General features: G+C 42.2%; 1 protein-coding gene and 1 pseudogene across 2 annotated transcripts; one reads left to right on the forward strand and one right to left on the reverse strand.

Annotated features, from left to right (window-relative positions):
- Positions 1 to 358: 358 nt before the first annotated feature.
- Positions 359 to 4,921, reverse strand: LOC147409898 (cytochrome P450 78A5 pseudogene; annotated as a pseudogene).
- On the forward strand, positions 2,193 to 9,528 carry LOC147409899 (uncharacterized). 2 transcript variants are annotated; one of them, XM_086431996.1, is made up of 6 exons: positions 2,193 to 7,987; positions 8,073 to 8,231; positions 8,307 to 8,696; positions 8,779 to 9,000; positions 9,093 to 9,152; positions 9,247 to 9,528. In XM_086431996.1, exons 3-4 carry the CDS (start codon positions 8,547 to 8,549, stop codon positions 8,974 to 8,976), a joined length of 348 nt encoding a protein of 115 aa, XP_086288122.1. In that variant the 5' UTR covers positions 2,193 to 7,987; positions 8,073 to 8,231; positions 8,307 to 8,546; the 3' UTR covers positions 8,977 to 9,000; positions 9,093 to 9,152; positions 9,247 to 9,528. The 2 variants fall into 2 exon arrangements, with proteins under 2 accessions (XP_086288122.1, XP_086288123.1); XM_086431997.1 differs by lacking the exons at positions 2,193 to 7,987; positions 8,073 to 8,231 and having other exon boundaries at positions 8,256 to 8,696.
- The last annotated feature ends 2,668 nt before the right edge of the window (positions 9,529 to 12,196 follow it).

The following is a 12,196-nucleotide window of genomic DNA, read 5'->3' on the forward strand; positions in this document are numbered from 1 at the left end:
CAAAAAACACAGAGAGCTGCCCCCTTTTCTTTTCTTATTTAAAAAAAAAAAAACTGTCATTCCATGTATATATGTTGAAAGTTGTATTCAATGCGTTAAACATCTCCACCAGACATCAAAATATAACACAAAACATCATTCCTAGCAAAATTCCACATTTAGCACCACACTGCCTTAACCTATAAGACTTTCAAGACACATAAAACATAACAAAACCAAGCCATCTAAAACTAACGACAACCAAAACAAAACAAGTTTTACCAACCAAAACATCATTTGAGGTCCACCGAAAATCTTGAGATTGAATCCCAATTCTTTATTCTTCAAAATTCACCAACTTCATCGCAAAGGGATTTTCTCAAGCAACCCTTGAAACAGCCTTACAGATCAAAGGCTGTTTCATCCCAAGAGACAGTTTAAAGCACTCAGACAAGTCCACACCACTATCAGAAGGAACCCATTTAAAGCTCTGAAGCAATTGAGCCAACCATAACTGAACAGTAGTTAACCCCATAGCCTTCCCAGGACAGACCCTCCTCCCAGAACCAAATGGAGCCAACCTTAGATCAGAACCCACAACGCTTACATCTTCGTTAAAAAAAACTTCTGGATTGAATTCAGTTGGGTCCGACCAGTTTCTCTCGTTGTGGGTTATCGCCCACATGTTCACCATTGTTGTAGTTCCAGCTGGAATAAAATTCTTTCCAATGTGGACATCATGGATGGCTAGTCTAGCCCATGACAAGAGGGGTCCGCGTGGGTGCATTAGAAGGGATTCCTCTACTATTGATTGGAGATATGGGAGGTTGGGCAAGTTAGAATCTGATACCATTCAAGTGTTACCGTTACCGACAATAATGTCGATTTTAGATTGGGCCTTGGATTGAATGTCTGGGTATAGGACCATTCTTGCAAGAATCCACTCCAAGAGGATAACTACAGTATCAATTCTTCTAAGTATCATTTCCCATAGAACAGCTATCATATCAGAGTTGCTAAGGCTATCTTCTTTCTCCAGATCAAGTAGAACATTAACAAAATCTCTAACACTTTCTTCTCCCAAAACTCCATCAACCCTTCTCTTCCTATGCTTATCTATAACATTCCCAACAAAAACATTCACCTTAGCAACCAAACTCCTACATCTCTTTCTCAATCCCTGCAAATCTAACCACCCCATTAAAGGAAAATGATCACTCCGATTAAAAATCCCAAGTAACTCATACTCTTCAGTCACCAATCCTTCAAGTTCAAGCCCACCTCGATTTGGATCCATAAAATCATAAGTTCTCCCAAAAACACTGATCATCACATTGTTCAAAGACCCAAAATGCAAAACTTTCTTCACCTCAACCTCCCCTTTTAACCCATTAAGACCCTAATCTCATCTATCCTTTTAGAACCGATTTCACTTCTAAATGTCCCAAACTAGCGATTCCCTTTGAACTGAACAAAGGGGTAGCTGAAATTCTCCTCAGATTTCTTCAATATTCTCCAAATGCATCACCCATTGCTCGGTGGAACAAAAGTTCACAAGCAGATTCCTCGATGGGTCGATCAGCAACAGCTGAGCTGTTTAGATTCTCTTTAGCTGTATCAAGATGACTCGAGATGATGAAACGAGTTAACTTTACAGAGAACGCCATTAGAGGAACAACGTTGAAGGTTTCGAAGGAGAGGTGAAACGATGAAGAGGGTGAAGAAGAAAGACAGTAGGAGAGGAGAGAGAGAGATAACGAGAGAGGAACACCTTAAACCTCTGTTGAAGACGATGGACCAGATCAGTTTCTGGTTTGGTTCAGTTGAAGACAATGAGCCCCAAATCGTTTAAGAAGATGATGTGAAAAGGAACTTTCGATTTTTACTTATGAAACACCAATTCAAACAGTACGTTGTTAAGGGGGTGTAAAAAAAAAGCTTTTACTAGCAGCACCCCGACTATATTCAGCACATTGTTGCTGTTGACCTCATTGAAAAATCATTTTTACTTGGGACTGTTTTCTTGCTGTTCATGTACAGCACATCTAAAAAAAAATCATTTTTTTTATTAAAAAAAACATATCTATCAACATAACAAACACTAAAAAGATTTTGTTGAAAACTGGATCGTCCCCACCTAAAAAAATTATGATGTAAAAAAAAAAACTATTTGAAGATAGAGCGACATATACCCTAAAAGAAATTTAAAAAAAAAACGGCCAAAGGGTGGATCAACACGTCCTTAAAAAAAATAAAAATAAAAACTTCCCAATTCAACGATCATTATTCCCTCTTTAATTAATCTATTGAAATTTTGCATTATTTGGAATCATTCCGAATAACCCCTGATTGAACCATAAAAATAATAAATAAACAAAAATAAAACTAACCTGCAAAAGTGGAATATTCATGATCTAAACGCGTGATCAATAATTGAATCGAAAAGGATGATAAAAACAAAAATAAAAAAAATAAAGTAACAACCAAAAGCAGTCTAGGCTATTTTAGCAATCCTCCCTTACTTGGGGTTTTTCAAGTTTGATCCTCAATGTCCCCAGTAGAGTCGCCATTGAAAGCGCCCTCGATCCGTGGGGTGCGCGGATCCGCTTTTGACCCTTGAGGTTTGGGAGTCGCCACCTAGTTGTTAAGGTCTAGGAACCAAACTGACTCTAAAAAAAGGTAAACTAATCTACGAAAGAGAAAAAAAGTCCGGGGATCACGTTACAGGGTTGGAAGGTGTTAGGCACCAACCCCGCCCGACCAAAGCCGGTCTCTACTAACTTCTCAAATAAATCACATTGCTAAAACCCTAGATAGAAATAAAAATAAAAAAATTTTATACCTTTCCGATAGCAAGGATTTTGCTCCCTCAGATCTGACAAAAATAGCTCCTTGTACCGTACTCCCTTGCTTCGTTCTGTCTCTGGATTTGATTTCGGATCTCCAAGATCGAGGTATCTCCTTGTTTTTGGATCTGAACTCTTCAAGTTTGTTACGGATTTTGGGGTGTTTTTGGAGGGTTTTTAAGTGTTTTCTAGGCTAAAATTGAAGGAGGGATGTTAGGTAAGGAGTTGGGGCTCCAAAACTAAGGTTTATGGGAGGCTATGGGGGCTTCTAGACCTACTTCTCTTAGGGTTTATGATTTGATACGAAAATAGGGTGTGAGCACCTCTATTTATAGATTTTTTTAGGGGTTGATTTGGATAGAGTTAGTATTTAATTAGAGTTCTTTTAATTAGAGTTGTGTTTTAGTTAGACTTGTTTTAGGTAGAATTGTGTTTTAATTAGAATTGTTTTAGGTATAATTGTTTTTAAGTTAGAACTCTATTAGATCAAGTTATTATTTAATTAGAACTCTATTATGACTTTTGGTCTTATTTGATTGACTTTTAATGTTTTGACTTTAGTCTTAATTGATTGACTTTTAATATCTTGACTTCAGTCTTGCTTAATTGACTTTAATTTTGACTTCATTTTCACTTGATTGACTTTAATACCTTGACTTCAGTCTTGCTTGATTTACTTTTAATTTTTGGAGAACCCCCCTCTAAAATATCTTTAATTCTTTGGACCCCCAAATGGAGGGGTCCTTAAAGAAATATCTCACGAACCCTCAACAATTTTACTTGAAAACCCGATTGATCGATTTTTTTTGTTCAAATTTTTAAATTAATTTCATTAATGTTTCACTTTAATTATTTAATATTTTATTTATTAATTTTAAATTTTTTTAATTATGAAAATTGTGAAATTACCGTTTTACCCCCGGAGAGGATTTTTCACGTTTTAAGTTGGTTTTTAATGTTCGAGGATGTTTTAGAATCGATTTTTCATAAGAAATTCAATGGAAATATTAGTTTGTGTCATTTATGAAATTTTTTGTGTGAAATGGTTGTGAACTTTATGAGGGGCATTTTCGTAATTTTGTCGAATTCTGTTAAAATTGGCGAAATGATTTTTTGGTTTCGATTTGTTATTTTATGTGCTTGAATGGGTTTTCCTAAGCGTAATGTAAGCTCTAGTTTTGTTTTGAGGTTAGGGGTATTTTGGTAATTTGGTCAATTTTTAGTGATTTTTATCGTGAAACTTCTTTTTGGTCTGCAATATGATGATTTCTATGTTTCTGGGGTCGTATTTTCCTAGCGTAGCGTGGTTTTTAAGGTTTTGTCAATTCGAGATACCTCATCCGGATTTCTGAAACATATCTGGTAACAAAATAAAGCAATGGAATACACATCCATCATTAGGAATCATTGCGATCGGGTTGACGAATTGATTAATCAGGTGAATGCAAAAATGAGGTGTTTACAACAGCTGCCCTTCTTTGCAGGAATTGCGTGCAAAGAACTGCAAAGAATAGACTAAATCCCTATTTGTATGGGCCCGACGAAATTTTGCAAAACACGACTTTGAATTACCGGTTGAATTGATGACTTTTGTAGAAATGGTTACTCAAGCACGGGGTCTGACAGAGTTACCTTATTGATTCCTTGGTCTCGATGGCGCGAAGCACGTGTGAGACCTTGGATTTGATGAAGATTTGGTGATTTTTGAAATTTGGGTATTTCTCCGTCGTATTTTAACAAATCGAGATTGAGTGCAACTCGAAGGGATTTTTGACATTTTTCTGATATATTTTCTTTTTGTTTTATTTATTTATTTATTGATCCGTGCTTGAGGCACGGATAGCTCTTGATTCGTTTTCATCCGTGTCTGGGGCATGGATGGCTCTTGGTCCCATTTCATCCGTGTTTGTGGCACGGATGGAGCTGTTTTGGGCCTTATCCGTACTGGTAACACGGACCAGTACGAATTTCAAACGATTTAAGCCTCGCGCCCTTTCACTTTCGGTTTCTTTCGATTTTTCTTCTTTTCTTCCTTCTCTCTGGCGATTTCTCTCCTTTCTCTTCATCTTCTTCTTGCTCTTTGTTGGTTTGAGCATTTGGCGTGATCGTTGGGATTACTCGGAGCGCGTGTGTGGTCTTTGGGTGCTTGTGAGGGCGACTTATAGCTTTGGAAGGCATTTTTGGGCGAGTTACGTGCTAGAAGCGAGTTTTGTTTTATTCTTCCTCTTATTTCCTTCATTTTCCATGTGAGAATGATAACGAACGACTCGATTTTTACCGAACACAGACTCTTCCTTTGTCATTTTGTTGCCTTTATTTTGATTTCTTTATATCGTGTTGATTCTCCGAATGTCATGCTTGCTTTTCGATTTGTCTTCATGTTTTGATAACAGCGTATATTATCTTTCGTTGTCGCTTGTCGTCTCTTTATCTTGCTTGCCTCATTTCAACTACCATTGTATTATGTGATTGGCCTTGAATGCATGGTGGTGGTGGGTTTGTGTAGTTTCGAATGGAAAATGGTTGAGGGTGAACCATATTGGGATCGGTGGGTTCAATTTATGGCTTGTTTAGTCGGGTTGGAGTGTGTGGTGTGATGGTGGAGAGTGGTGTTGGACGGAGTTTTTCCCAGGGTGTTTGGGTTTTGATATGGCAATGGTGGTGTTGTTTTGGGTAATAGGAAGGGTGGATTTTTGGGTGCTCGTTGGGCTGGGTAGGCTTGATTCATGGTTGGCTTAGTCAGGTTAGAATATATGGGGTTGTGAAGAGGACCGGGTGCTTTTAGAAAGGGGTTGACGAAGTGATGGTGGTGGCTAGATGGTCGGGTTACGAGTAGGATTGTTTAGGACGAGGAATGGGATGTTTTAGGTGACAAATGGGGTTGGTTTTTTTTTTAGTAGATACCTTGGGTGGTTAATGGACCAGTTTAGGTGTAATATCAGGGTGGGAATTGGTAGTTTAAGGTTTGTTTGGAATGAGAATATGATCGAGTTTGGAGGTGGTTTGGGATTGTTTAGAGGTTATTTGGAGTAGGTGCTTGGGTTGGGTTTGAGGGACAATTCTCGGCAGGGATTTAGAAACGGCTAAGGTTGCTTTGGGTGTTTGAGAAATGGTTTAGGGGCCGACTTTGGGACTGAAATGGGGAAGGTCTGACATAGTCACGGGACTGTTAGGCTTGAGTTGGGGCTGTTTGGGAAGGGGGCTTGGATGGAGTGTTTTTCTCTCTTTTAGCATGCCTTTTGACTTGGAGTTGTGTGTTTACCATGCTCTTTTCCTTTTTTCTTATCTTTGTTTCTTTTCGCCTGCTCGATTATGAATGTTTTGACTTGTCTCGGATATCTGTACATTTGCTCCCCCTTGGATGGTATTATCCTGTGGTGAAATGATTGATTGGCTTGGCGTGGGCATAGACTTGCTTGGGTAAGAGGGATTTGCGTATGTCTGACTAGATTTAATGGGTGGACTGGGTTAATTGAGTTGACTTAGGTTGACTGGGCTAATTGAGTTGAACTGGGTTGACCTTGACTGGTTTTGATTAAATCTATCCAGCTTGACTAAGTTTGACTTGAGTTGACCGGGTTAACTAGGTTTTGACTGGGTTTCGAGTTGGATCGGTTTGACTCAGACTGATTGGGTTTGACTGAATCAGATAGGTTGGCTAGGATTGACTTGAGTTGACTGGGTTTGACTCGAGTTGACTGGGTCTGACTCGAGTTGACCAAGTTTGATTTAGATGGATTGGGATTGACCGAATCAATTGGGTTTGACTAGACTTTAACCGGGATTGACCAGATCAACTGGGTTTGACTCCGATTTGACCGGGTCGACTTGGTAGTTTTGACTCAGATTTGACTGAGTTGATTTGGATTTGATTTGAGTTGTCCTTGGGTTGACTGGGTTTGGTAGATTGGACTGAGTCGACTGGGTAGGTTTGACTCATATTTGACTTAGGTTTGACTCGGATCGGTTAGGTTAGCTAGGTAGGACACTGGTTGACTGGGTTTAAGCTGGTTCGACTCGGCTTGGTTAGGTTTAACCTAGATAGCTTCATCGAGATACGTGATCATAGGATTTTGCATTGTTGATTGATCACATGGCGACTTGCAGATGGGTAGAGAGCGGAGGAGCCGAGTAGTGCATCAATCATCCGATGAGGAGGAGGAGGAGGAGGCGAGGCCTCGGACTCGGACTCGGGCTCACTTTGCCTTGGGGTCTGGCGTGGCTACAGAGTATAGCTGGCCGAGACAACCTTCTCGTAGGCTTGATTCAGAGTTCGTGGCTGGTTCTTCGTCCAGGAGCAGGGCGGATAAGGCCGGTAGTTCTCGAAGTGGTCCGGCTGAGGACCTTCCTAGTAGCGGTGGTGGGAGAGGTAGGCGCGGTGGCAGGGGCCGGGCAGAGTTGGTAGAGAGGTTTCCAGGGTTGAGATCCCTACGGAGGAGAGCGAGAGGGTTCCGGATACCTCGCTTCTTCGTGGCTTAGGGAGGCATGTTTCGATATTGGTCTAACTGGACATTCCTACTCCTTACCCATCAGCCAGTTTTCGTGGGAGATGGAGCACCTTTTTATCGACTGCTGCCCTATTTTCTGACAACATTAAGACACAGTTTGCTACAGTAGGCTTTGGAGCCTTCTTGCAGATACCATCTTTCAAGGCGGATCGACCTCTGTTTTTAGCTATGATAGAGAGGTGGTTTCCAGTGACCCACTCATTCCATATGCTAGAGGTGGAGATAGGCATCAGGCCTTTGGATTTCATGGCGATTATGGGAATCGCGATGGATGGAGAGCCTCTGCCCTTGTCTATGCTATCTATCCAGGAGGTAGGCGAGCTATTAGGCATCACCAGAGTCCCTGCCTCCATGGTGGGGAAGTAGGGTAGGATTAGCACGGAGGTGTTGATGGGGTTGTTATTGATAGAGGGAGAGGATGGAGCCCCTCACACTTATCGAGATTTCGACATTATTTTTCGTATTTGCTTCCTTCTCCTTTCAGTTTCCACCACATTCCTCTCAGTTATGCGCAACATCGACCATATTGGCGATTTTGACTAGGAGAGCCTGATATATGGGACTATCCTTGCTGGGCTGGATCGAGTGGTAGAGGGCATCACGGCGCCCCGTGGAGCTGGGATCTCTACACGATTCTTTTGGCATTTTATTGAGGTAGCATGGATCTCGACTTTATTTCTTTGTCTGATTCTCTTCCTGTCTTTCATTCACTTGTCTAACACCCTATCTTCTTTTTCAGATTTTTGTTCATGTATATTTCCCCTTCTATCTGCCCACCCGTCGTCAATCTGACGAGGGTTATCCATTGGGCGCCTTTTGGGCCACCAGAGATGCTAGGGCTATTCGGATCAGCCCTAGGAGTGCCCGGGCCCACATTGATCGGTGTCGTCTTCGAAACGTGAGTACTTAAACTTTTCTCTTTCGTTTGGTCTTGAAGTTATCTACACTTGTTTTCTGACTGTCTCTTTTGTAGATCTTCTCCGTTACTTTGCGAGACCTTCCCCGGACCGTTAGCAGGAGGCAAGAGGTGAGGAACGCCTATAGGCGTAACACCAGATGACAGCGCTACCCCTTCTTCATCGAAGAGCAGAGGTACACATTTTATCTAGGGGAGCGCTTGTTTTTCCAGCACGACAGGAGCCTTCGCATTCCTGTCGTTCCACCTAAGCCTATCTCGGGGGCTTTGACGGTAGACGAGTATCTCGTCCAGGCGATGGGCGTAGATGCTGCTGGACTGGTGAGAGCGGGTGATTTCCAGGCTTGGTTCCGAGAGGCATCCATTGGGTGTCTCATGCCTGCAATCACTGCTCGTGCTGGGATTACGAAGATCGGAGGGGTACTGCTACAGGAGCATGCTGTTACGGTACGTACGCTGTCATTGTCTTCTTTCTTTTGGAATTTTCTACTTTTTACCGTTCTCACTTGGTCGGTTTTCTTGTTTTCAGGCTGATGATCTTCGTCGCCTTCGGGAGGGGTATGACGTGATCGAGGCTCAGGCGGGGAGGGCCGTGGAGATGGAGAACAGATGGAGGGCCTCTAGGGCGGAGGTGGAGGAGCAGGCTGCTCGGCTTGAGGAACAGGAGGCTCATATCGAGGCCCAAGTAGCTCGCATCCAGGAGCTAGAGCTGGAGTCAGCCTTGTGAGAGTCTCGTTTCCAGGCTGAGATGGTATGTCATTTATTTGCTTCTTTTTCTTATTCCTGTGTAGATTGTAGCGTATCTTTTATCTGTTCTGATCGATTTTCTCATGATTCTCTTAGGATTATTATCGCCGTCGGGACGGAGCGAGTACCTCTACACGTCCTCTGACACCTCCTAGGGTAAGCATTTTCATTTTAGTTGTTCATTTCTCTTCCTATGCTGTATATATACCCCTACCGGTTGTTTGATATGCTTTGTTTCTCTTACTTTCAGGCCTCCCCCTTTACTGGCCCTGCTGTTCCCGGTGCTGATCTCGCGGGTACTACGGAGCAGGATGCTACCCTGGACGCTGAGCTTTTCTTCACGGATTCGGAGGGACGGTTGCGGATGCACGGCTTACCTTCTTCCGGGGTGTCTGGCTCAGGTGCAGTGACTGGATCTTCTTCTAGAGCTATCCCAGAGACTCAGAGTGCTCGGGACGATGCTCCCCCCTCTGTCTGACTATGTTTTTATGTACCTTGCAAAACATTAGATGTTTCTATATTAGACTTTCAGATATTGTATGCAGACATTACAACTTTGGTATATATATGCATTTGTGCTCATTGTTCCTTGTATTTATTGTCATGACTACTTGTACAATTCATTCGAACTCCTTGGGTGAGATATTGCTCATTGGGGCTTTTGAGTCCTCTTGAATATTGGTGAGCTTACAGTCGGGTAAAGGGTGCGATTAGGATCCAAATGACCCTTTAAATGTGTTCTTGAGTGGTAGGCGTTATTTTAGGTTTCACGGTGAATGAGGTGGTCCTTCGAGGTCTGATTTGGCCTGATATGATCTTGGCGAGTTCCTACGTGCCCGATATATATCTTGAGAGTTTTTGAGAGTTTTGAACACGTTTATCGAGCATGCAGGAATTTCTATCGTTTTTATGTGATTGAGCCCTGAGATAATCATTATGTAATCAGCATTTCAAATGGCTCAGGCCCCAGGATTGAAAATTGTTCTGGTCCGTGTTCTCAGCACGGATGAGTTTTTTTCAATTTTCATCCGTGCCAAGAGCACAGATAGGGTGTTTTGTGTCTTATCCGTGCCTTAGGCACGGATGAGTCATATTTTGCTTCATCCGTGTTATTGGCACGGATAAGCTACCTTTGATTGCATCCGTGTTTTGGGCACAGACCAGAATGATTTACTTAAGCCTTCATCTTGCCCTAACATCTCATTTTCACCTTTACTTTCCTTTTTCACTTTTGGTCGATTTTTACTCTTCTTCTTCTCGGAAAGCTTCTTTTCAAGCTCTATGGAGGTGTCATCTACTCTTCCCAACTTGAAAGGGTATGGCATCGTTGATTCTTTCTTGAGTAGTTAGATAGATAGCATGGATAATGATGACAGAGCTCGATGGTGTTTGAATAAGTTGGGGTTCACTCTTTCTTTGCCCAAGGTTCCATTGCAATGGAGCTTGATTGAGGCAATGTTGGGGTATTTGATTCCCAAGCTTAATCTTTTCTGATTTGGGGTGCACGAAATGACTCCCACCATTGAGGAGTTTGAGGTGTTGTTGGGGCTTGAGATATCGGGCCCCGTTGTGATTCCGCCCTTGCGTGATGAATTCCGAAGTGAGGCTTCCGATTTTTTGGGGATAAGTCGAAAATTTTTGAAGATTCCAGATGGCGGATCGGTTTTGAAGACAATGTCCAAGTCTTTCTTGATTGAACGTCTTACGGATCCCTCGAAGCCATTGATTAGTTTTAACGCCCTCACTTTGATGGTGGTGAGTCAACTCTTGTTTCCCCATGGAGGAGACATTGTAGATCTTTTTCTTATTCACGTGATTCAACAAGTCCGAGAGGGACACTGGTTGGCACCGATGCTCTTGGGCGAGATGTTCCAATCTCTTACGGCATGTTCTTCCGGTCGTGATCGAACTTTTCGAGGATGTGCCCCACTCCTGCAGGTGAATGCCACATTTGACTTAGATTTGAATTTTAATTTGAATTTACTAGTTTCCAAAGTTTAGAATACTCTTGTTATTGCAGCTTTGGTTCATGGATCATCTGGCTTCTACTGAAGTTGTTAGTCATCCCTTTTGCATTAATGTTGACCTCGTGCTTATGATGTCAAGACGAGTTGCCCCCTTCATCTCAGGTGGCAAAGAAGAATGGTATTCCTTTATTGGTAACTGTAGCTACGTGGTTTTCGTCATTATGACGACCACAACTACTAAATATTGGAGTCGCCACCATTCAAGTTGGAAGTGGGTGTGAATGGTCACCCGTGAGGCATTTTTCAAGAAATGACATTTCGGCATCTTTAGTGACTCACGATGGATAAAAGGATGGTCAAACCTTGAGATTTGGGTAAGTGGCTCGATTGGAGAAAAGGGAAGGTGTTAGGCACCCTTTTCTCCCCGCCACGTGGCGGTAACCTCTACACAACTCGGCTACTTTGACTTTTAAAAGAAAGTGAAAATTGTACCACGTGGGTGCATTTGTTTCCTAAGTAGGGATTTAATTTTGGCTTGATCATAGGGTCATTTCATTAACGGAAATGACCCTCATGAACCTTAGCCTTGGGGTCCAACCATAAAAAGGGGTAAAATAAAATAGAAGAAGGGGGTGTTAGAAGAGGGAAGAGTAGAAGGTTAGAGAGAGAGAGAAAAGGGGGGGGGGGGTTAAGACCCACCTTGTAGCTTCAAGGTTCTCCTTTCTTTTCTTCCCTTCCTTCTTCTTCTATGCTTCTTAAACCCTTAGTGTAATATGAGAATGGAATTTCCTTTTTTAGAAGATAGTATGAGAGAATGATAGAGAGGAGTAGGGAAAAATATTTTTCTTGTGAGACTTGGTGTAACCATTTTTGGGGTGAGAGGGGAGGTATTTATAGGTGTTTGGAGGGGGTTTGGGGGTATAATGGGGTTAAAATGTGAGAGAAGGGGTAATGGTATAGGATTTAGGAGTGAGGGGTGTGAAATTTAAGGTGAAATGGAGGGTAAATGTGTAATGAATGAAAATGGGTGAGGTTTAGACCCAAATGGGTTGGATCTTACCCAAATCCATTTGGGTGGAGTGTTTGGTGGGTTGACATGAGTGATGGTTGGTGTTGGAGTGGGGGTGTAAGGGGGTGGTTTAGAGAATGAGTGTTAGGTTGGTTGATGAGGTGAGGTGTGTAGATTTAGGAGAATGGGTTGTGTAAGAGGTTGTTAAGTTGGTTTTTGGGAGG

Source organism: Akebia trifoliata, chromosome 2 (assembly GCF_017979445.1).
Source record: "Akebia trifoliata isolate Shusen 1 chromosome 2, ASM1797944v1, whole genome shotgun sequence".
NCBI lineage: Eukaryota > Viridiplantae > Streptophyta > Magnoliopsida > Ranunculales > Lardizabalaceae > Akebia > Akebia trifoliata.